The sequence below is a fragment of the Bos grunniens genome, chromosome 3 (assembly GCF_055505025.1).
Source record: "Bos grunniens cultivar Pamir isolate PY7600 chromosome 3, Bosgru_T2T1.0, whole genome shotgun sequence".
NCBI classification, from domain to species: domain Eukaryota; kingdom Metazoa; phylum Chordata; class Mammalia; order Artiodactyla; family Bovidae; genus Bos; species Bos grunniens.
This window is the reverse complement of record NC_141167.1, coordinates 23,514,906-23,539,491: the sequence shown is the minus strand read 5'-3', so window position 1 is coordinate 23,539,491 and position 24,586 is coordinate 23,514,906. Positions and strand designations below refer to the sequence as shown.

At 35.8% G+C, this 24,586-nt stretch overlaps 1 protein-coding gene across 5 annotated transcripts in view; it reads left to right on the top strand.

Annotated features, from left to right (window-relative positions):
* SPATA6 (spermatogenesis associated 6) overlaps positions 1 to 24,586 on the top strand; it is a 166,169-nt gene that overhangs the window by 84,843 nt on the left and 56,740 nt on the right. For all 5 annotated transcript variants that reach the window (XM_086387312.1, XM_086387303.1, XM_086387295.1 and 2 more), the window contains 3 exons: positions 4,951 to 5,244; positions 9,376 to 9,463; positions 14,954 to 14,994. In XM_086387312.1, the coding sequence (XP_086243438.1) occupies positions 4,951 to 5,244; positions 9,376 to 9,463; positions 14,954 to 14,994 (423 nt within the window). The remainder of the gene's footprint in view (positions 1 to 4,950; positions 5,245 to 9,375; positions 9,464 to 14,953; positions 14,995 to 24,586) is intronic.

Genomic DNA, 24,586 nt, shown 5'->3' with positions numbered 1-24,586 from the left:
TCACATTCAGGATGTCTGGCTCTAGGTGAGTGATCACACCACCGTGATTATCTGGCTCGTGAAGATCTTTTTTGTATAGTTCTTCTGTGTATTCTTGCCACCTCTTCTTAATATCTTCTGTTTCCGTTAGGTCCATACCATTTCTGTCCTTTATTGAACCCATCTTTGCATGAAATATTCCCTTGGTATCTCTAATTTTCTTGAAGAGATCTCTAGTCTTTCCCATTCTATTGTTTTCCTCTCTTTCTTTGCATTGATAACTGAGGAAGGCTTTCTTATCTCTCCTTGCTATTCTTTGGAACTCTGCGTTCAAATGGGTATATCTTTCCTTTTCTCCTTTGCTTTTCGCTTCTCTTCTTTTCACAGCTATGTGTAAGGCCTCTTCAGATAGCCATTTGCTTTTGCTTTTTTGCATTTCTCTTTCTTGGGGATGGTCTTGCTCCCTGTCTCCTGTACAATGTCATGAACCTCCATCCTTAGTTCATCAGGCACTCTATCAGATCTAGTCTCTTAAATCTGTTTCTCACTTCCACTGTATAATCGTAAGGGATTATATTTGAATCTTTAAGGCAGTTATCATAGGTATTTAGCATTTTGTTTACATGTTAATAAGTGTTAATGTGAAAAGCTTGTTACAGTTGGTAGATGGTACATTGACTTACTTACTTCATGGTTTTTTTTTGTTTGTTTTAAATGGAAAGAAATTAAACTGCCAGAAAGATGTTGGGATCAAGAAGTCCCACAGAGAACCAGATTGGAGGCTTCTATAAATCTTAAAGAACTTAAAGTTCAAAGGATTTGCTAAAAAGTTCCCTTTTTATCAAATGGGACCACAGGTACTCAGACTGGGTTATAGGTGTTTAGTAGGTATAGCTTCTTGAGTGTTTCTGATTCCTTAAGGGACTGTTGCTCGAGTTTGGTGGCTGTTCTAATGCTATCAGATCAAGAGAAGCTTGGCTATTTCAGTTTAAGTACCTTCTATGTTTATAAAAACTGTCTTTAGCAAACTCAGATATCTGGATCTAATACTCCATTTTGGTCCAACTTTCTGCTGAGTCACCAGGCTCATCTTGCTACCCTGTCCGCAGATGATCTAACAATGTCCAGGCATTACTCATACATATGTGGCTGCATTATGACCAGGTAACAATGGGCAGCCTGTGACGATGAGCCAGGACTATATAAAGCCTAGTGGCCCCAAACAGGGCAGGACTGGACCTATGGTGGGAAAAGTAGAATGTTAATTTCCTACATCCACAGTTTAACAGTAAATTTTCTCAGGGTGACAACAAGCTAAAAAAGGTAAAATATAGTTTTAAGATTATCAAGGGGATCTTTTTTACTTTGTTTAGCAAGACATTTGCTATGTCAGAGTTTAGCCTAATTATTTTTCTTTTAAATGCAAGATGAAAAACTGCTGTTAGAGGTCTGATGACTTGCTTGCCAGATGTAGAGCTGGCTTACTGACTTGTTTGGAGATATGCTCTGTGCACATTTATAAATTGTCGTAAATTCTTTCCCTGATCAGAACAAGTTTCCTTTCCACGCTGGGGTGTTCACTTCTGCTGATGGGTGGAAAGTTCTCTTTTTTGGTCAGAAGTGTGGCGTACACACAGAAGAGTGCACACGCTCTAAGTGTACAGCTTGGTGGGAGACTCCTTACTAATTAATGAGAGCTGTCATCCCACTGGTAGTTTCACTGGACTAGCGTTTTCCTCTCTAAGCTTTCGGCTGACTTGCTGTTTCAGTGTTTGTCATTTGTTCTTTGTGGAACAGAAATGTGAGAAACTAGTTACTGATGTTAGTGTTTAAGACAATATTCTTGAAAATAAGACAGATTTGGTTTCAAGTTCCTCATAAGACTGATTTAAAGATTTGAGAATATATGTGCCTGGCATGTAATATATAATTAATAAATTTTGTGACTGTTACTGAGATTATGGTTTTAATTAAGATAATTGAGATGTAGAAGACATAGATGAGATATTAGAATATATTGTCTGATAGGTGCAACAGAGTATACATTTTTACATTAAAATTGTGGATGGTAACAGGCAGAATTTTAATTTTATGTGATACTGTTTGAGAACATGCTAAATCCACTTTTTTCCCAAGTAAGTATTAGTTACAATTAAATTTTTAATGACTATAAAACAGCATTTTCAGCTTTAAATACAGTTTTAAATAAGACAAACCATTTTAATTTTTAAGAGTGAGTAAAATAAACTTCATATGATAATTTAGGTTTATAAATATTTATAATGATCTTTATTCCTTTGGGAACATTTTTTTTCAAGTTTTTTAAATCACAATTGATGTCACCAATTGAATGGACTGATAATAATAAGGTATATTATTGGGATTTTCTGGAATAAATCATTTCTACTTACTTTCTTTTACCTACCACAGATTAGAGTTTCTCATTAGTAGTAAGTAGTTACGTATTACATATTAATAAAGTGACTTTATTAGTATGTCTGATAATCTGTATCAGGTTTCCTGTGTAACTAAGTAACTTAAGATGTTTCTCACTGTTGTGTGGCTTGGCTGTGTCGTTCTTTTGGTTTGGGCTGGCTAGGTTAGGGCTGAGTGGTCTAGGATGGCTTCACCTAAATGTTTGGCAGCTAGATGACTTCTTGGTCTGAGAGGGACTTTACATTCCTGGTATTTGGCTTGATGTCAACTGGGGTGATGGCCATAGACTGTCCTCATCTAGCAGGCAAATTTCAGCTCCTTCACATAAGGCAGAAAAGTTTTTCTGGAGTAAAAGAAGACAAGCACTTTTCAAGTCTCCTTTTGTTACAATTGCTGTTGCCTGGTAGCTGATGGAGGGAGCCATTTTGTATGAAACAGTATAAAACAGCCACTAATGGCAGCCCACTCCAGTACTCTTGCCTGGAAAATCCCATGGACAGAGGAGCCTGGTAGGCTGCAGTCCATGGGTCGCTAAGAGTCGGATATGACTGAGTGACTTCACTTTGACTTTTCACTTTCATGTGTTGGAGAAGGAAATGGCAACCCACTCCAGTGTTCTTGCCTGGAGAATCCCAGGGACGGGGGAGCCTGGTGGGCTGCTGTCTACTGGGTTGCACAGAGTCGGACACGACTGAAGTGACTTAGCATTTTAAGTTTTGTTGGACATTAATAGGATACATTAAGGGTTGATTAGGTTAGAAAGCATTAATCTGTGGTAGATGCAGCACAGATATAGCTCACTTTCTGTATGATATTCAGCATTTAAAAAGTGTAATGAAGAAGAAAGTTCGAGTTAGTGTTGGTTTGGTATAAATAGAAGTGGGTAAGAAGGAACTTTACAGCATTGCTGAAATAGGTAATGATGGATTCATCTGCATCTGAAAGTAAGAGACACTAAAAATGTATGAAGATCTAGGGGAAAGAGGTCTAGGGGCTGAAGAGGACAGGAGGGCAAGTAACAGATTCAGTGAAAATAAAAGGAGTAGGTTGAGGAAAAGAAGGTTTGGTCAACAAGAGATTTTCAGAGTTTAGGGTGCAGTGAATCTGAATAATGATGAAATCTAAGATAAAGTAGAAAGAAATAGTTAAAGCTCAGCAGTAGAAAGTCTAAGTCCAAGGTCTTGGAAAGATTCATTGCTTGAACATTTTATTAAACCTCAAAGGTTCATGTGCTAACATTGCTGCTGCTTTGAGTCAGTGTGATGTCATAAAGATGCATGAAATGGGATGAAAATTCTGAATTACTTGTTGAAGTCATTGAACAAGGTGGGAGAAGGTCCAGGAGCATTAACAAGAGCTAGAGAAGAAAGAAAGATGATGAAATAATCTGATGCTGCTGGTCTGTATGAAACTTGTGGACTTACTTTTTTCCTAATCAGGAAATGTTTTCTTGTTTTCCTATTTTCTTTTCTGTTTATCTGCTTTTAAAAATGCATGACTTTTCTGTTTTATGTTTGTATTTTATTTACTCTGAAATAGATACCCATAGCAGGTAGGGAGAAGGTAGAAAAGGGCAGAGGTAGGTTAGGTGGTTTTTTAAAGTTATAAAGTTAGGAGGACATTCACAGATTCTTAACCGTCTGTTTTCTCTAATATTGGAAAGCTTATAAATCTAGATAATGCTTGAAGTGGTCTTAACATTGTTTATTTGTGACCCAGCTTTTGTAAGGCAGAATAATTTTTATTTGAATAAAATATCCTAATAACTCAAAAATTTTAGAAATATCATGTTTGTTTTTAAAATTTTGGACTATTAGCCAATATTATTAGAAGATAGAGTACTAGTTATTAAAATTTGTAACATGTCTTTTGGACATTTTTACTTTTATGAAAGTACAGAATTAAGACGTTATGGTTATCTGCCATTGAATTTTAAAGTTTAGAAGAGATATTAAAATTCTAATCACCTTGTATAATTGAAATAATATGTTCAATGAAAATATGTAAAAAGCTTTACTTCAGATTTTCATATTGTGCAAGTATATGTAATTATAATAGTATGAATAAAACATATATAGTTTTCTCCATTAGGATTTTATAATCAACTAATTAGATGTGTATTTGTAAGATTATTATACTTACCCTCTTAAATTATATAGCCAATTATTTGAATACATAGTTATAAATGATAAACCAACATTTACATTAATCTTTAGTATATTGAAAAATAACTTTTTAATTTTTTCTTAGATTTTTCAAATGATTAAATATTGGGCTTTAACTTTTATAAAGTACTTATTATACTTAAGAAGAAGTATGGTACAGTATATTTTACTTGTTACTAGACAGAGTTATTTGGGAGGATATGGATTTGACTTCCCCCAGAATCTGCACAAATAAGAGAGACTGATCTAGTTGGTTTTGATAGATTATATGTACCTTATAACCTTGGTTATATATATGGTTTACCCAAGGGTCATAATATGTATAAAATATATTCTCCTGGCCAAACTAATTTTTATTTTTTATGTTTAGGATAAATTTGTTTACCATACGGCTCCAGTTGAAAAACCACACGGCAGACTACAAAACAGAACATCAAGGTCACAAAAGAAAAAATCCAAGTCACCTGAGAGGAATAAGTATTGCATAAATGCAAAAAACTACGAACAGCCTACAATTTCTTCAAAATCACACTCTCCATCTCCTTACACAAAAAGACGCATGTGTGAGCTATCGGAAGACACCAGGCGGCGGCTGGCCCATTTAAATCTCGGCCCTTATGAATTCAAAAAAGAAACAGATAAACCTCCATTTGTGATTAGACATGTATGTGTTCTTTGAAACATTTCCATTTGAAATTGATCTAATTTGTAATTGCACTAAAATATTACTCAAACTTCTTTCAACTTCTAGCTTATATGAATAATTTTTCTTCATGAACTGTATGTTAGCCTAGCAATCTAAAATGGAAAATTAACTTAATAAAAACATTCTTTTGCAGCCTTTAAACCTGACAGAGATCAAGCTCCATTATGAATCCCATAAGTCCTCTAAGTAGCCGTTTCCTTTCTTCTTATAAGTGGACAGTGTAATTTTACAAATTGAACTGATATATAATTGACATTAGTACTAAAATGGCAGAGTAGGATTTTAAAATAGGAACTAGTTTTCTTTGTGAAAAGAAAGACACCCACCCCCCAGCCCTTTAAAAAATTGTAATGGAAAAGTTTCCCTTGTAATTATGTCCCTTGGCTAAACCTTATATAATGGAGTTTGAAGCAAATCATCATTTGATGGGAACAGAAAGGCCTTTCAAAGAGAAGACTTAACTTTAAGGGTAATAGAGTTTCTAATCTTTCTGTATGGAAGCCTGTTATGATGTGTTTTGTGTTTAAAGCTTGTATCCATATGATAGTCAAAAAGATTTTGGCTAATTTTTAAGGGTCTATAGTCCATCCTAAAGGAGACCAGTCCTAGGTTTTAATTGGAAGGACTAATGCTGAGGCTGAAACTCCAATAGTTTGGCCACCTCATATGAAGAGTTGACTCATTGGAAAAGACCCTGATGCTCGGAGGGATTGGGGGCAGGAGGAGAAGGGGACGACAGAGGATGAGATGGCTGGATGGCATCACCGACTCGATGCACATGAGTTTGGGTGAACTCCGGGAGTTGGTGATGGACAGGGAAGCCTGGCATGCTGCGATTCATGGGGTCGCAAAGAGTCGGACATGACTGAATGACTGAACTGAACTGAACTGAATAATACTTAATAAAAATCTTTCTCAGAATCTTCATAATTTCTTTAATTTTTATAAAAGTATTTTACCTTAAAAGCATTTCAGTAACAAAAAATTGCAAATTAATTTTAAAAATTGCTTTATATAATAATAAACTTGAAGATTAAAGTGCCTATAGAAGCAAAACAACTTTTTGAGGTATCTATAAAACACTTTCTTACTTTAATGTTTCCAGTGCATTTTCCCAAATTTTAAAATGTGAATGTAAATGCAAACAAGTAAACATGTTCCTTTGATGATCTAATAGCTTTTTTAACATTTGTGATACCATTTTAAAAATATTTAGATATACTTTAAGCAATATTTCATTCCATTTTCTTATTTTGACTATGTATCTTTTATTATTTTAGCCTAAAGTAATAGATTTTTATTGTAAAAAAAAATTTTAATAGTTACGGTAACTTTTAAATGGTTACATTTTATTGAAATCATTGTAATTGCACTTGTCTTAATTATACAACTTGTTTATAGGTTCTGGTCACTGTTTTTGGTTGTTTGAACAATATCCAGATATGATTACTTGCTTGTTTGATGGCAGTTCCAGAATGCCTTTAATTTTGTTTGCCCACAATTGCAAATTAAATTGAAAAGAAAGGACTAAATTCTAACCTGAAGGAATATTAGCACTTTAATTAAAATACCTATGTACAAAGATAGCTAGGAATATTTTGAACATTAGCCACATAAAAATTGCTTAGGGAAATAACTACTCTTAAAATGTTTAGTATTATTTTCATGTCACTACTTAAAATAGAATAATTTTTTTAATTCTTGGTATAAATTTTGAGATTTTTATTAAATAATTTCCCTTTCAACTTGCAATGAACAGGAAGAAATACATGCTTCTAAGTTTATAGCTACAAAATTACTTACAGTGACTGTAAAGGACTAGATTTTTCCAACTGTGTTTATAAACATATGCCTCCCACCTCTGTAACCATTCATGATTTTCAAAGCACTTAACAAAATTGGTAACCAAGCAAAATTTTAATTTGATATATGAATATACAAAATATAATACTTCTAGGAAAGACATTCTAGTTTTATAGGTACTGTATAAAAAGTAATCTTAAAGAAGTTTCAAGGAACTAGTATGCTCCCAAACAAACCAGCACAACCATTCTATGAGTTAAGCTACATTCTTTGCTTTTTTTATTTATGTGGAAGTTAGTATTTTTTTCTATTATGGTAAAATAGTCATAATATAATATTTTGATTCTGCCATTTCATATAAATAGAAACACAATTTTTGCCTTTTTGTTTTTTTTCATTTAGTACATTTAGTACAGTGCTTTCAAGTTTCATTTGTGTTGCAGCACGTATCAGCACTTGATTCTTTTTATGGCTGAATAATTCAGTGTACATTTTGTGTATCCATTAATCTGTTGATGGACATTTGAGTTTTCACCTTTTAGTTATGTGAATAGTACTTCTGTGAACATTCGTGTACAAGTTTTGTTTGAATATCTGTTTTTTTTTTTAATTTTATTTTATTTTTAAACTTTACATAATTGTATTAGTTTTGCCAAATATCAAAATGAATCCATCACAGGTATACATGTGCTCCCCATCCTGAACCCTCCTCCCTCCCCATACCATCCCTCTGGGTCGTCCCAGTGTACTAGCCCCAAGCATCCAGTATCGTGCATTGAACCTGTGAATATCTGTTTTAATTCCCAACTGCTTTAATACCTAGGAGTGGAATTGCAGGGCCATATGGGCTTCCCTGGTGGCTCAGACAGTAAAGAATCTGCCCACAATGCGGGAGACCTAAGTTCAATCCCTGGGTCAGGAGGATTGCCTGGAGAAGGGAATGGCAGCCCACTCCAGTATTCTTGCCTGGGAAATCCATGGACAGAGGAGCCTGGTGGGCTACAGTCTGTGGGTTCACAGAGTCAGACCGAACTGAGGGACTAACACGTGGTAATTCTGTGTTTAGCTTGTTGAAGAATTGCCGAACTCTTTTCCAGAGTTTGTTGTGTTTTCACCAGCAGTGTATGATGTTTCCAATTTATCCACATTCTCACTAATGTCTGTTATTTTCTGTTTTATTTTTATTGTAGCTATCCTGAGGGTGTAGAATGGTATCTCATGATGGGGGTAAAATAGACTTTTGACTTGCATTTTACTAATGACTAGTGATGCTGAATGGTTTTTCATGTGCTTATTGGTCATTTGTATATATTTTTTTTTTTTTGGAGAAGTGTCTTTTTGAAGTCCTTTGCTCAATTTTTTTTTATTGAGTTTTTGAAGTTTGTTGATATATTCTGAATATTAATGCCTTTTCAGATAATAATTTGCAAATATTTTGCCCTACTACATGGGTGCCTTTTCACTCTCTTGATATTGCCCTTTTATGTAAAAAACTTTTAATTTTGGTAGATAGAGCTGTCTTTTTTGCACAGATTTAAATCAGTCTGACTCTTTTTGTTAGAAAACATGGATGACTGTTAATATGTTATTCCTATACTCAGAATGCTGGCTCCTAAACACAGCCAGGTAAAGACACTAAATTCAAAATCTGTATGCTAAGGAGATAAGTAATAAAATGCTAAACTTGTTTTTGAAATGTAGCAAAGTAAGATTTCTCTTTTTAACTCTGTGCCAAGTCGCTTCAGTCATGTCCAACTCTGTACGACCCCATAGACGGCAGCCCACCAGGCTCCGCCGTCCCTGGGATTCTCCAGGCAAGAACACTGGAGTGGGTTGCCATTTCCTTCTCCAATGCATGAAAGTAAAAAGTAAAAGTGAAGTCGCTCAGCCGTGTCCGACTCTTAGTGACCCCATGGACTTGCAGCCTGCCAGGCTCCTCCGTCCATGGGATTTTCCAGGCAAGAGTACTGGAGTGGGGTGCCATTGCCTTTTAACTCTGTAGTGGGAAGCAAATTAGGCAATAGAATAATGGACATTTCAACTGTAAATCTGTTGATTTTAGAGTGGATTCAGAATATAATTTTAAATTTCTGGGATTTAAATTTTACTTAAAAACAAATAGCAAAATACTTGGCTAAGCTCTGATTTTGGAACGTGCCTGAACTATGTAGGCAGTATCATGTAAACCTGATGATATGTGATCTATGCACCTTACTTGATTTTCTGTTACCATTAGACTGAAAAAAAATTAAGCTTTTTGTTACATTGAAATTTTCCTTATTCTAGGTTGATCCCCCAAGTCCCAGGGCCGATGCTCTATTTGGATCTCCTGGCAGAGACTGTGAAAGAGATGGATGGTCCAGGCTGCACAATGGTAATATACAAGTTATCTCTATTGTTTTAGTTATCTTACCTATCAATTAAAAAAAAAAAAAACAGAATCGTGGCTATATTGGAAAGTATGTTACAATGACACTTTTTAAAACCTATGGGACACCCAGGTAGATACTCTCTAAAAATAATAGAATTTAAATGCTGCTATAAGCCATCTTCTTTGTGATTCAAAACACATATTAGCATATTAAAGACTGTGATACCTTTTAGTAAAACAAAACAACAACAAAAAGCTTTGATTTTGTTTTGCTCAACAATTTTTAAATTTATTTGGCCATGAAACCTTTTTCCTGCTTTAACATGCATTACTGCTTGTGGAACAGGCTTTGGGAAATACAGTTGTAGAAAGAGTTCAAGCTGATACTTTTAGACATACATTTACACGTATATTTGAATGCTTGCTCAGCCACTTATTTATAAATGGAGCATTCTTGAACAAATTATCTTAACTACTCTGATTATCAGTTTATTGAAGAATGAAGATAACATGATAAATATTACTATGCAAGATGCCCTAGCACACAGGACACTTAATATCAACTGTCACAATAAAATTTATATTTCGGGAAAGATAACATTCTTTAGATTTAGTTTATAACAATTTTTTTTTTCATTTTTAGGCCTGATCCTAATAGTTAGATAGGTTATTTCTAAGTTCAATATGAAGATGATTTTAATAAAGAAGATTAAATAGTATTTTATAGTTGGGGATGTGTGTGTGTGTGTGTGTGTGTGTGTGTGTGTGCGTGTGCGTGTGCGCGCGCGCGCATGCGCGCTCAGTTGTGTCTGATTCTGTGACCCTATGGACTGTAACTCACCAGGCTGCACTGTCCATAAGATTCTTCAGGCAGTCACAAAAATGGAGTGGGTTGTCATTTCCTTCCCCAAGGGATCTTCCCGACCCAGGGATTGAACCAGCATCTCCACGTCTTCTGCATTGGCAGAAGGATTGTTTACCTCTGAGCTACCTGGGAAGCCTAATTAGGGACGTCTAAGTATTAATATCTGTAGACGCTGGCTAGTCAATTCACCAGAAGCTTTTAAGTTAATTTATTGCACACTAAGAAAAAGGCATAGAAAAGTGAGAGTAAAAAAATATAATCAACATATTGTGAGCTTTGTCTCTTTCTGATTCTAAACTCTAGTATATAATCTCTCTCTTTTAAAATTAGGATATAAAACATTCTTATCTAAGAACATGAAGAGTTTGCGCTCACCTATTTTCCTTTTTTAGCATTAATTGGGAGATAAATAGGGTAATTGATAAGCCTTTTGTACTCTGAATAATAGATTATATGAAATTAGGAACAGATGTTATACTGTTTCCCCTCTTGGACTAAATTTATAGACATTGAGTAAATATGCTTTAAAGACCAGAAAAATTGAAAATGACTTCAATATAGACTTTTCTTGGGAAGATGTTTTTGGAATGCACTTAAATATCTGATTTCCCCTAACAATTATTATATATTTCCCAGCAGAACTATTATAGTTTCTAGTAACTTCATATCAAAGCAATCAGCTGCCTATATAGAGGTACAATTAGGTCAATAATGAGGTGCTTTTTCTTTTAACTTTTTATTTTGATATAATTTTAGACTTATAGAAAGTTGAAATAGTACAAAGAATTCCCCTATGCCTTTTACTCAGAATCTACAAATACTAATATTTGCTTTTCCTTCTCCCTCAATCTTTCTCTTTCTTTCTCCTCCTTGCCTCCATCTGTATGTGTGTCTGCGTAAAAATTTTTCCCGACGTTGCTATGGACTGAATTGTGTCCCTCAAAATTCACATGTTGAAGTTCTAACCCCCAGTGGTGTTATTTGGAGATGGGTCATTACCTTTGGGAGGCAATTAGGTTTAGATGAGTTTTGTTCCTTTCTATCTATCATGTAAGGACACAACCAAAAGGCAGCCATCCTCAAGCCAGATGAGAGCTTTCACCAAAACCTGGCTGTGTTGGCACCCACATCTCAGACTTCCAGTTTCTAGAAGTATGAGAAATAAATGTTTATTGTTTAATTCACCTAATTTATGGTAGAAGACAGCCCGAGAAAACTAACACAGTTTTTATCTTAAGGTGATGTAATTATCAAAACAAGAAACTAACAATATAATAATGTTGACTAATCTATAAACCTAACTCAGATTTTGCCACTTGTTCTAATACTTTTATAGCAAAAGGAATGCCACATCATGCATATCCTTCAGTTGCCACATCTCTTTTGTTTTCTTTAATATGGATCAGTTCTTTGGCCTTTCTTTGTGTTTGTGATCATTTTTAAGGGTAAAGGCCACTTTTTAAATAGAAAATCCCTCAATTTGGGTTTGTTTTACTATTTTCCTCTTTATTAGATTTATTCTTTTTCTCCCAAAATACAACAGAAGTGATATATTACTCTCAGTGCAGCACGTCAAGATGTGTGTGATGTTGCTTTGTTACTGATGATGTTAATTTGCTCACTTGATTACGGTGGTATCTGCTAGGTTTCTGCAGGAAAAAGCTGCTATTTCTTCCTTCCCTTTGTAATTTTGGGGAGATCAAGACTCAGTTAATACTCCTTGACTTTGACCTCTTTACCATATGTTGATGGTTCTTGCTGGAAACAGTTTATTATGGTGATTTTTACCAAATATTTTAAAAATTCCATTTTTCTTTATACATTTATTATTTGCCTTTTACCATAAAGAGCTTCCCTTCTCTTTTCTCTAATTTTAATGCCCCTGTTCTGTGGACTGCTTTTCTTTCTGTCTCGTAGTTGAGCAACTGTACTTTGGATTCTCATCAGCTATTTAAATACTTGTGGAAATGTCTTACGATAGACTGTCTTAGGCATAGTAAATTTTCACTTATGACTATCTTGGAAATTCTTCTTGAAAATTTTCTTATCAAATTATCTTGCAGAATAATTTTTAAGTTCCTATTGGATACCATTTTCACCAGTGTTGATTGATTTAGTCTTCATTCGAGTCATGTGAAGGTGGATTTAACTATGTTTGATCAGGAAGAGAGTGACCAAAGCTTAGAGAGGCTATGTGACCTGTTGGAGCGCTATAGAACTTGAACCCAGATCTTACAACCCCAAGTTCCTTTTTTTCCACCACTCTCTTACTCCTTTCCCTACTATCCTTTAGATGTATTTTTTTTTTTTAGATAAAATCTCCAAGTTTTCTCTGGCTAGAATTTCCATGAAATATAATTCTAATCTATGCAATCCTTTTGAAGAAACTTAGTATCTCTCGTACGTTAAGAATATTTGGAAGCTTCATCTGGTCATTTGAGCATTTTAAAGTTGTCCTTTTTTAATTTGCTTAGGATTTAGCAAATACCTCTCATTTCCAAATGCTGTTACTTTGAGGAGTAGGGCTTCCACATACACATTTTGGGAGGACACAAATATTCATTTTGTAACACTGATTTCATGAGATTATAGGAGAATCAAATAATAGCTAATATATATTGTGTTTTCTGCTAGCCACTATTCTAAGTACTTGTATTTCATTGATTCATTACTCACAGTAACCTCAAAAATTTTAGGTACTATTAGTTACCCTCACTTTACAGATGAAGAAATCTGAGATTTAAGGAAATGTAAATTGTTCAAGAGCACACATATACTCACACACAATCTAAATTAGTTCTTTCATTTTCCTTATACTTTTCTTTAGTGTGACCCATACATTAAGGCCCAGCTCAACTTTTTCCTCCTATAGGAAGTTTTGCCTGATTGTCTTCAACTTTGAGACACTGGGCTCTGATATGACTTTTTGATAGCATTAATTGCCAGTACCATTCTGATGTAGCTTGTCCTTTTATGCTGCTGTTATTTGACTTGGTAATAACTTAAGTAAATTATAAGCACTGTACAACCATGGGCCATGATTTTTATCTCCTTTATCTCCTACATTTAGGATATAGTTAGTGCCTAATTGTTAGTAAGGGTGATTAAATATGAACATTAGGAAACCTCAGATCAAAGTATTAGTTTAATTTATAAAAATGAAAGAAAATTGTAGAAGTTTGTCTGAATTAGAGTAAGTTTATAAATGGTTTTTGCCTGGAGAATTCCATGGACAGATGAGCCTGGCGGACTACAGTCCATGGGGTCACAAAGAGTCAGACAGAACTGAGTAACTAAGCACAGCACGGCACAGATTATCCTGGGTCTGTATCTGTATAGCCTGTTTTTCTGTACAAAGTGGTTAGGGAAGGTAAAATATAGACTGTTAAGAGTGTTTTTTTATTGAAATGTATTAGTAAAGTAGAGTTTCAAATTATGGTTCTGATTTTCTCATCTATCAATATAATAGAGATTGTAATTCTACAAAGTTGACTCCTTTAAGTAATAAAAAGAACACCAAATGTACATTTATAATGTAGTGGTTTGTTTTAGGGAGAGATTTGAAATAATTTTATAACCCACTGTTGTAAATACTGAGAATAGTTACTTTTATGAATTGTATAACTTAATCATAACTATAACTCTGTTTTGAGGTAAGGTAAGCATTGTCTTTATACTTTAAAAATGAGGCATGAAATTAATTGTGTAACTTGACCAAATTAGCATCTGTGGTAGATTGAACCTGGCCTTGTTTGAGTTAGAATTCAATAGTAATGTGTTGATGTTGTGTTAGTAATAATAGAAAGAAAGTGAAGTCGCTCAGTCGTGTCCAACTCTTTGCGACCCCATGGGCTGTAGCCTACCAGGTTCTTCCATCCATGAGATTTTCCAGGCAAGAGTACTGGAGTGGGTTGCCATTTCCTTCTCTAGGGGATCTTCCCGACCCAGGGATTGAACCCAGGTCTCCCACATTGCAGCCACTAGGAAAGCTGTTAGTAATAATAGTTAGCGTTTATTTTACTGCCTCACATGTAATATCTAATGTAATCTAATGAAAGAGGTACATGGGACAGCTGAAGTACTGGAAAAGTCAGAGAATATGCCCGTCGCCATATTAGAAGTGCTGGTGCCTAAACTGTAATGCACATCTATTTGTCAGCAAGATGTATACACTACAGGACAGTGTGCTCCCACTTGCTAAAGCTGGTCCTGTTTCCATTACACTCACTTGATTCAGGCATAGACTCCAAGATTAGTAATACTTGTAGTTTGGCAATATCTATCAAGTCTGCATGTTCAAAATATGTATTATCATAAACTGGTTTGTCAACTAAAAAGTGTCATGCACACAGATTGGTTTATCAAAGAAAAATTAACATGGTCTATATCAGATACCTCCTACTATAATGAAAATAATATTTGTGAAATCATTTATTTGCTAAAGAACTTATAGATTTGAACTTATGCTTATCATCTTTGTAACATTGTTGAAGGATTTTGAACGTATTTCTGAAAACTGCTGTGTGAATTATAATCATAGAAACAGTGATTGTAGGAAAAAGCAAAGATTAAACCAAATTTATTTTTGGTGGAAATATTTATAGTTTCTTTTATATGTCCTTTTTTAGATCATTCTCATCTTGGCTGCTATCGACCCAAGGATTATAAGGTATGTAATAAAAACTACATGTGATAGTTATCCCGGCTTTCAGGTTAGAGCATACGTAAATTTCTGAAATGTATGGTCAGATATTATCATATTCATTTAGTCAAGAAATTTACAAACAATAATTGTCATCTTATGGAATGTCATTATTTTGTCTGGAATAGACTTTTCATTGCGTGTCTCCTATAACTATTTTGCGACTTTCGATTGTTCATTTGGACTAGTTATTTGTGTTTGTGTGTGTGTGTGTTTGTGTGAGAGGGAGTTAGAGACAGCAAAATTGGCTGTTACTTTTAATGATATCTCACAGTAGTAATGCTAAATTTTATTCATTCATTCATTCATACAGCAGCATCCTCATAATTTTTGCAATATCTGCATATAATTTACGCTATCTTTAAAAAATCCACAGAATCTAAAAAAGAGTGGAGATATATATATATATTATAACTGATTCATTTTGCTGTACAGTGGAAACTAACACAATATTGTAAATCAACTGTAATAGAAATTAATTTAAAAATTCAAAAACTGAAAGTTCATCTTCTTTTCATTTATAAGTATAAATGAAAATTAATATAAATGAAAATCAGTATCATATGCTTTAAATGGATGATAGCCTTAAAAATACAGGGAAAACAAAACAATGGTATTAAATTCTAGCTAGATAACAAGACTCTGAGACATGTTCTCTATTTCTTAAAACGAGATAAGCAATGACATACAGGTGTAGCAGACATTACCAATAGCTAACTGAAGATTTCTGATTGAAAGAGAACTGAAAAGAAAGTACATTTTTTCCTTTGTGATTCACTGTCTTTTAGTGGATGTCCATGCACCATGTAAAATAATCTTGTGTATTATCTAAATTTATTTTGGACAGCATATTAAAAACCTGCTATATCACTCGTAGTTCATGTTCTGCATTTTGAGAAGTATTTCCCCAGGATTTATCTTTTCTGCCTCTAAGTGAAAACTTCTTAATAAGAGGAGGCATTATATTTAGGAAAGCAAAACAAAAATCACACCTTTCTTTATAATACTTTTGTTTATTTACTTGAAGACGATTTATTCTGTGCTTTAGGGCACTGAATAGCATAGTTCTTTGCCATGCTTTGATTTTGGTGAAAGAAATACGGAAGAGCCAAGGCAGAGTTGTGACTGAGGATCCAAATCTACCAAAGTGTCAGAATCATATAGGTGGAACTTTATGACAATCCATTCCAGGCCTACTAAATGAAAATTGCTGAGAATAGAGACTGGAAATTTTTATTACAAGTTTCCAGGTGATTCTTATGCATTCTTTTGCTGTCTATGCAAGCATTGGCATCTGAGATCATAGCACTTAAATAGAACCATCCCTCATATAGTGTTTGTATAGGGCTGTGCCCTTGTTTAAGGCTGTCCCTAGAGGAGTGTGGGCCTGGCATAGTTCACCTGGTGCAGACCCACTCTATTATGTGGAATTTACTTAAACACATACATGTATACCGATCTGTGTAATATATGTGCTTGTGAGCATGCCTGTAAACACACACACATGCACACACACACATACATCAAAAAGCATAATGTTCATTGTCTTGTATGGGACCTGGAGAAGCCACCTTACTTGTAACACCAAGGGATAAGCCTGTCTTTGTACATTTTCTTCAAGTCATGTTTCACAATTTTTATGTATTTATTTCCTTCTTTATTTACATCTTTGTTTATAGTCTGCCTTTAAAAAAAAAAAAAAAACTAATCTGTCCATTCCAAAATGGCAAGGATCCTATTGGTCTTACTTATTGATAATCACTAGTACTTAGCAGGCCATGGCACCCCACTCCAGTACTCTTGCCTGAAAAATCCCATGGATGGAGGAGCCTGGTGGGCTGCAGTCCATGGGATCGCTAAGAGTCAGACATGACTGAGAGACTTCACTTTCACTTTTCACTTTCATGCATTGGAGAAGGAAATGGCAACCCATTCCAGTGTTCTTGCCTGGAGAATCCCAGGGATGGGGGAGCCTGGTGGGCTGCCGTCTATGGGGTCGCACGGAGTCGGACACGACTGAAGCGACTTAGCAGCAGCAGCAGTACTTAGCATATTGTCTAATACATAGTGTGGATTCCTAAAATATGTGTGTTGTGTGAGTGGATTATAAAGAGAAAACAAGTAAAGTAAATATATAAAAGTATAGAAAGGTGAAAAAGTTTATCAGACACTAATCTTTATCCTAAGGTAACTATAATCCAGTTCTGTGTTGACTGGTCTATTTAAAGGTAGGTGTATATATTCAGAATTCCCTCTTCTAAATGAAATATTTTAAAGAGCTTCACTTCTATCCCTTAACTATCTGCCCACCCTCAACTCTGTATTCTTCACTTTTAGAGTTAGAGTAGAAGTTAATCATTCATACTACCCTTCTAAGGCTGTCTGTGTGGGTAGTAAGTCAGCTCACAGGATTATTTTTTGTATTGAAGAGATAGATTTCCATAGAAATACATATTCATCATTGAACGGGGCTGTTTTTCCCATGGAGAAATAAAGGATTGTTTTCGTATAGGTGTATAATAGTTGGTAGTGGAATGCTATACGGTATCTATAAGGAAAAGAGTTATGAAACTAGGAGTGTTTGCAAGAAATTTTTAGAAAAGCAAGACTTTGCCTTGCTCTGTTGAGAAATATATTCTGCAGAGGCAAGAGAAGAGAGGTCCACGAAGTGACCCCATTTTGTGTCTTCACCTTATTCTAGAGCATTGCTGTCCTCTTCACATAGTGGAAAACGAAGAAGAACCTGAAGAGGCATATCTGTTTCTTAAAAGCCTTGGCCTTGAATTGACACATGACATTTTTACCTACACTCTGTCAAGAACTAACCAGATGGCCACACCTACATGCAGGGATTGCTTCTCAGCAGTAATTCTGCTCTGAAGGAAGCAAAGATGAATCGTGATGGAAAGCTAGTCCTTTGTTCTGTCATATCTAGAATGCCTTGTTCCTCTCTACTCCCAGCTTCTCTTTTACTATTAAGAAAGATGATATGACTAAAACTCTATTATATTATTAATAGAAATTAGCAAAAAATTAGCAAAACTAGTAACTGTCTCTGCCTTCATGGATATTTTATGATAATGAGAGAGATAATAAAATCACAAAAATCAATATATATTGGAACTGTGACAAATATTACGAGGGATATGCATGCTGGCTTCGACTAGTTATATATTAGGAGGATTTGATCTGGTGAAGGAGAACAGAAAAAGGATTTTGAGGCTCAGTGACTGCTCTGGAGCTCTGAAGGTGGATAGGAATTTACTGTGTGAAAAGGAGGGAAGCACATGCCCAAAGCAAAAGGGGGAAGTAGCATTTACAAAGGCTCAGTGGGTAGGCAACTAAAAGACCAGTGTTGCTAGGAGTGACAGACATGAGCAGGCACACGGTGTAAGCTTAGGCTGGAGTAGTAGATAGGGATAAATCTTTTTTCCATGTTAAGAATTTTGATTATTATCCTAGGTACAATGGGAAGCAAATGAAGTTATTTTAAACAACGAGATGATACAGTTGGCTTTGTACTTTGAAAATATTAGTCTTGATAGTAGCGTGGACTGGGAAAAGAATGGAGACAGTAGACAAGTTAGTAGACTATTGAATAGTCAATGTGAGACATGATGGCTTGGATTAAGATGATAGTAATGGAGGTCAATTGCAGTGGAGATATTAGACAGATATTTAGGGTTAATGTTAACAGAAAAGTAGACTTGACAGATGGAAAAGATGTACTATGTTCTCCTAGAGAAAACATCAGTGTCATAAAGATATACTTCTATGTAGGGTAATTCAAAAATTAACAAAATCTCAATAAAAATATCTCCAGGCCCTTTTTTTTTTTTTAATTCTATGAACTAAGCAAAAATAGTCAAGAAAAGTTTGAAATCAGAGAGTATTGAAAGGCTCTTAGCCGTGCAGTATTATAAATAACTTTTGTATTTCTGATTTTGACAACTCAGTGTTTTCTTGATACCTTTTATTGAGATAGGAAATGTGGAAAAGCCAAATTAAAGTATATAAAATTCTAAATTCTGCTGCAATTTCTTGTTTTATCTTGTTTGTTAGACTTTGGAGAATGTCTTGACTATTCAGCTCAGAAAAAGATCAGAGCTTAAAAGTAAACCATATGGCACTTGATGTATTCTGAAGGGGATTAATTTTAAGAAGTCACTGAGCGTTTGTTTCTGGCACTTGAGATGGGAATGAAAGCTCACAGAAAGAGGATAGGGTTCTCAGGCAAGGGAGAGGATAGGGCAGGAGATAAATAGTGGGCTGAAGGCCATTTCTTTCGTGGGGTGTGAGGGTATCCTAACAAGACATAATTTTACATTTTCACATTCTTAAAAATTGGCCTTGGCCAACAGATCTTTTAAGGAAGCAATTTGTAAATGCTGAAATTTTTTTTTTTGGAATTTTTATTGTGCCAGTTGAGAAGTGCAGACTATTGGATATGTAGGATTTTGCTCTTTTTCATTCTAAGGCATCTTTTACATAAACAGTTTTGTTCATATAAAACACCCTCCAAGGTAGCCACTGTAATTCTAAAATATACTTAGTGAAATTATGCTTTTTGGAACAGTAAGTGTGCAATTTAAAATCATCGTGTAAATATATGTAAGATGATCAAAAGATTGAATCTGACTTGGAGGGGGCATTGGTCTAAACTGAAATACAGGCATAAGAATCTGACAGCATTGGTCATTATGTTGCTGATACAGCTTATGTCTTGGGCGCCAACCTAGTGATTGGTATCTTAAATTGGAGACCTGACAGATCTGTAATTCTAAGAAGATGGAAGGTTTGGTAGTGGTTTCTTCCAGAAGCTTTTTCTCCCATGGAGGAAAATAAAAAGAAGAAACTGAGGAAAGTTTTCATGATTTTCTGACAGGTGGCCAAGGGCAAAGTTTTTACTAAGGATTCTGGTAGATTGAGGACATCTGAACCTGTCAGTTCTTAGATTTGGCTACAGGATAGCTTTAGTAGTTCATTCCTGGTCATTTTGCTGTGGACTTCCTCTTACAGACTCAGAGCAGAAAGTGACAGAGAGACATATTAGTAACATATATAACAAGACATGTTTCCACCTGAGATACAAGTTTTCAGATTTGACCAGATAATGACAAGGGTTCTCCATTCCTACAAGACAAAGTAACTCAGCATTTGGGAGCTTTACCAAAAGGAGAGCAGAGTCCAGACCTAACAAGAAGATTCAGTTCCCACACCATTGTATTGATAGTTAAGAGAGACCCCCCACCAAGGAGGGAGGCCCAAGAGTCCCAGAGGAAAAAAATATTTCTGAGTTGAGTGTCTTAGATGTGGCAACAAGGAGGGTCTATTTGGATCTTCAGGATCTAAGTTGGATTTCAGGGTTGTCAATTGCCAGCTCACCAAAACATCACCACAATAACTGAAGAATCTGTTGATATCAAGCAAAGCAGAGCTTTGATTATGCAGGAAGGGAGAGCATCACCTTTGCAGACTTAGTAGTATCTCTGAAAGGTTAAGAGTAATATCTCTGAAAAGTTAAGGGTGGATATTTATAGGTAAATATTTAAAGGTTAAGTGTTTGGGAGTCTTGGCTCCACAGTTTTAAGGAAGGGCTTTAAAGCAAGAAGGGCTTTAGCTGACTGTGGCTGAGATCATGAACTCCTTATTGCCAAATTCAGACTTAAATTGAAGAAAGTGGGGAAAACCATTAGACCATTCAGGTATGACCTAAATCAAATCCCTTATGACTGTACAGTGGAAGTGAGAAACAGAATTAAGGGACTAGATCTGATAGAGCACCCGATGAACTATGGACTGAGGTTCGTGACATTGTACAGGAGACAGGGATCAAGACCATCCCCAAGAAAAAGAAATGCAAAAAAGCAAAATGGCTGTCTGAGGAGGCCTTACAAATAGCTGTGTAAAGAAGAGAAGTGAAAAGCAAAGGAGAAAAGGAAAGGTATACCCATTTAAATGCAGAGTTCCAAAGAATAGCAAGGAGAGATAAGAAAGCCTTCCCCAGCGATCAGTGCAAAAAAATAGAGGACAATAATAGAAAGGAAAAGACTAGAGATCTCTTCAAGAAAATTAGAGATACCAAGGGAACATTTCATGCAAAGATGGGCTTGATACAAGGACAGAAATGGTATGGACCTAACAGAAGCAGAAGATATTAAGAAGAGGTGGCAAGAATACACAGAAAAACTGTACAAAAAAGATCTTCATGACCAAGATAATCACGATGGTGTGATCACTGACCTAGAGCCAGACATCCTGGAATGTGAAGTCAAGTGGGCCTTAGAAAGCATCACTACGAACAAAGCTAGTGTTGAGCTTTGTTGAGCTCAAATTGCTTTGTTGAGTAATTCCAGTTGAGCTGTTTCAAATCCTCAAAGATGATGCTGTGAAAGTACTTCACTCAAAATGCCAGCAAATTTGGAAAACTCAGCAGTGGCCACAGGACTGGAAAAGGTCAGTTTTCATTCCAGTCCCAAAGAAAGGCAATGCCAAAGAATGCTCAAACTACGGCACAATTGCACTCATCTCACATGCTAGTAAAGTAATGCTCAAATTTCTCCAAGCCAGGCTTCAGCAATACGTGAACCGTGAACTTCCAGATGTTCAAGCTGGTTTTAGAAAAGGCAGAGGAACCAGATATCAAATTGCCAACATCTGCTGGATCATCGAAAAAGCAAGAGAGTTCCAGAAAAACATCTACTTCTGCTTTATTGACTACTCAAAAGCCTTTGACTCTGTGGCTCGCAATATACTGTGGAAAATACTGAAAGAGATGGGAATACCAGACCACCTGACCTGCCTCTTGAGAAATCTGTATGCAGGTCAGGAAGCAACAGTTAGAACTGGACATGGAATAACAGACTGGTTCCAAATTGGGAAAGGAGTACGTCAAGGCTGTATATTGTCACCCTGCTTATTTAATTTATATGCAGAGTACATCATGAGAAATGCTGGGCTGGATGAAGCACAAACTGGAATCAAGATTGCTGAGAGAAATATCAATAACCTCAGATATGGAGATGATACTACCTTTATGGCAGAAAGTGAAGAACTAAAGAGCGTCTTGATGAAAGTGAAAGAGGAGAGTGAAAAAGTTGGCTTAAAGCTCAACATTCAGAAATTAAGATCATGGCATCCGGTCCCATCACTTCATGGCAAATAGATGGAGAAACAGTGGCTGATTTTATTTTTTGGGCGGCTCCAAAATCACTGCAGATGGTGACTGCAGCCATGAAATAAAAAGAGGCTTACTCCTTGAAAGAAAAGTTATGACCAACCTAGACAGCATATTAAAAAGCAGAAACATTACTTTGCCAGCAAAGGTCCATCAAGGCTGTGGTTTTTCCAGTGGTCATGTATGGATGTGAGAGTTGGACTATAAAGAAAGCTGAATGCCTAAGAATTGATGCTTTTGAACTGTGGTGTTGGAGAAGACTCCTGTGAGTCCCTTGGACTGCAAGGAGATCCAACCAGTCCAATCTAAAGGAGATCAGTCCTGGTGTTCACTGGAAGGACTGATGTTGAAGCTGAAACTCCAGTCCTTTGGCCACCTGATGTGAAGAGCTGACTCATTTGAAAAGACCCTGATGCTGGGAAAGATTGAGGACAGGAGGAGAAGGGGATGACAGAGGATGAGATGGTTGGATGGCATCAACAACTCAATGGACATGAGTTTGGGTGGACTCTGGGAGTTTGTAATGGATAGTGAGGCCTGACATGCTGCAGTCCATGGGGTCACAGAGTCAGACATGATTGAGCAACTGAACTGAACTGAACTTTAAAGCAGGGAATCTCATTGGCAATGTTTGCGATATAAAAGATTAGGGTTCCCTGGTGGTGCAGTGGTAACGAATCCACCTGCCAAACAGGAGATGTAGGTTCGATCTCTGGTTTGAGAAGATCCCCTGCAGAAGGAAATGGCAAGTCACTCCAGTATTCTTGCCTGGGAAGTCCCATGGACTGAAGAGCCTAGCAGGCTACAGTTCATGGGGTTGCAAAGAGTTGGATGCAACTTAGTGACTAAACAACAGCAACGTTGGACGTGAAGATTAGAGTCTTAAAGCAAGTCTTGATAAGTAAGCAAGTATTTAATAGGGAAGAAATTTGTCTTCCTGAGTTATCTCTTGGGCTGAGAAGGGGACTGTTTGCTCAGATTAAGAATCTATCATTATGGGAAGGGAGCTGAATGATGATTGAGCAGACTGTTGTTCAGGCAAATGACTTATGGGAAGATACTAAAGCAAATAATGAAGCTATTTACTGGTTTATAGCATTAAAACTCATGGTAAAGTCTTATTGAGGTAGGTGAGCCTAAGATTTTAGTTCTGTTAGCCTTGTGAATGCAGGTCATCTCAGGTCTCACATGTCTTACTACAGTTATATACACTTTTCCATTAATGTGTTACACATTGTTAGATTTAGTCTCAGAAATCTTATAGTTTTGGTTCCCATTGTAAACAATTTTTTATGTAAAAATACTTTTGTATGTGTTTTGCTAATCTATGGTTTTGAAATAGATTTTTGTATAACATTCTTGTCTTAGATATTCTTGAATTGTTTAGTAGAGGAAGCCATATCATCTACAAACAATGAATTTTAATTCTGCCTTACAGATTACCTTGTCTTGACTTACTAGAATTTTCAATGTACTGAAATAAAAGTGGTGATTGTGCATGTGGCAGAGATATTTATTGCCTACTGGCTATTCATTTCCTCTCCTATATTTTCAAGCCCTCTTGCAGGTGTATAGGGCCTAGTTCCAGCCAGTAGACTATAAATGGAAATTATGTGGATCCCTTCCAGGGAGCGGCATAGAAGAATTGATAAGAACTCTCTGTTGTTATAGTGACAGTGAGGTCACCTGTTCTCGATGGTACAGCTGCAAGTTGTTCAGCCTGTCTCATCAGCACAGGTCCTTGGGCAATTTTGTGAAGTGTGATTCTCTTGCTAACCTGTATTACCATAAAGTACAGGGAAAAATGAACCTTTATTATGTTAAGCCACTAATTTTCAGACTTAATTTGCTCTTGCAGTGCAACCTGATAGGTTGCAGCACAAAACTAATACTATGTGCCTTCTTGTCTTGATCCTGTCTTAGATAGGATCATGTCGAAGATTTCACACCTGTGAATGTTGTTTGCAGTAGATTTTTGTTGGATATCCTTTAGCAAGTTAAGGAAGTTCCCTTTGAAATTCCTTATTTTCAAAGAATTTACATTTTTGAATTATGAGTGGATGTTGGATGTTACTGAATACTTTTTTCAGCTTCTAGTGAGTTGATAATGTTTTTCCTATGGTGAATTAATAGATTTTCTATTGATAATCCATTCTTGTATTCTTTGAAGGTACCCAGCTTAATCATGTTGTATTCTTTTTTGATCACTAACTTTAATTTGTTAATATTTTGTTTAAGATACTTTTCCACATATTGTCATGCATGTGTGCATGCATGTGTGCCAAGTCGCTTCAGTCGTGTCCTACTCTTTGCGACTTATTGACTATAGCCTGCCATGCCCTTCCCCAGGGGATCTTCCCTACTGAGGAATCAAACCCTCAT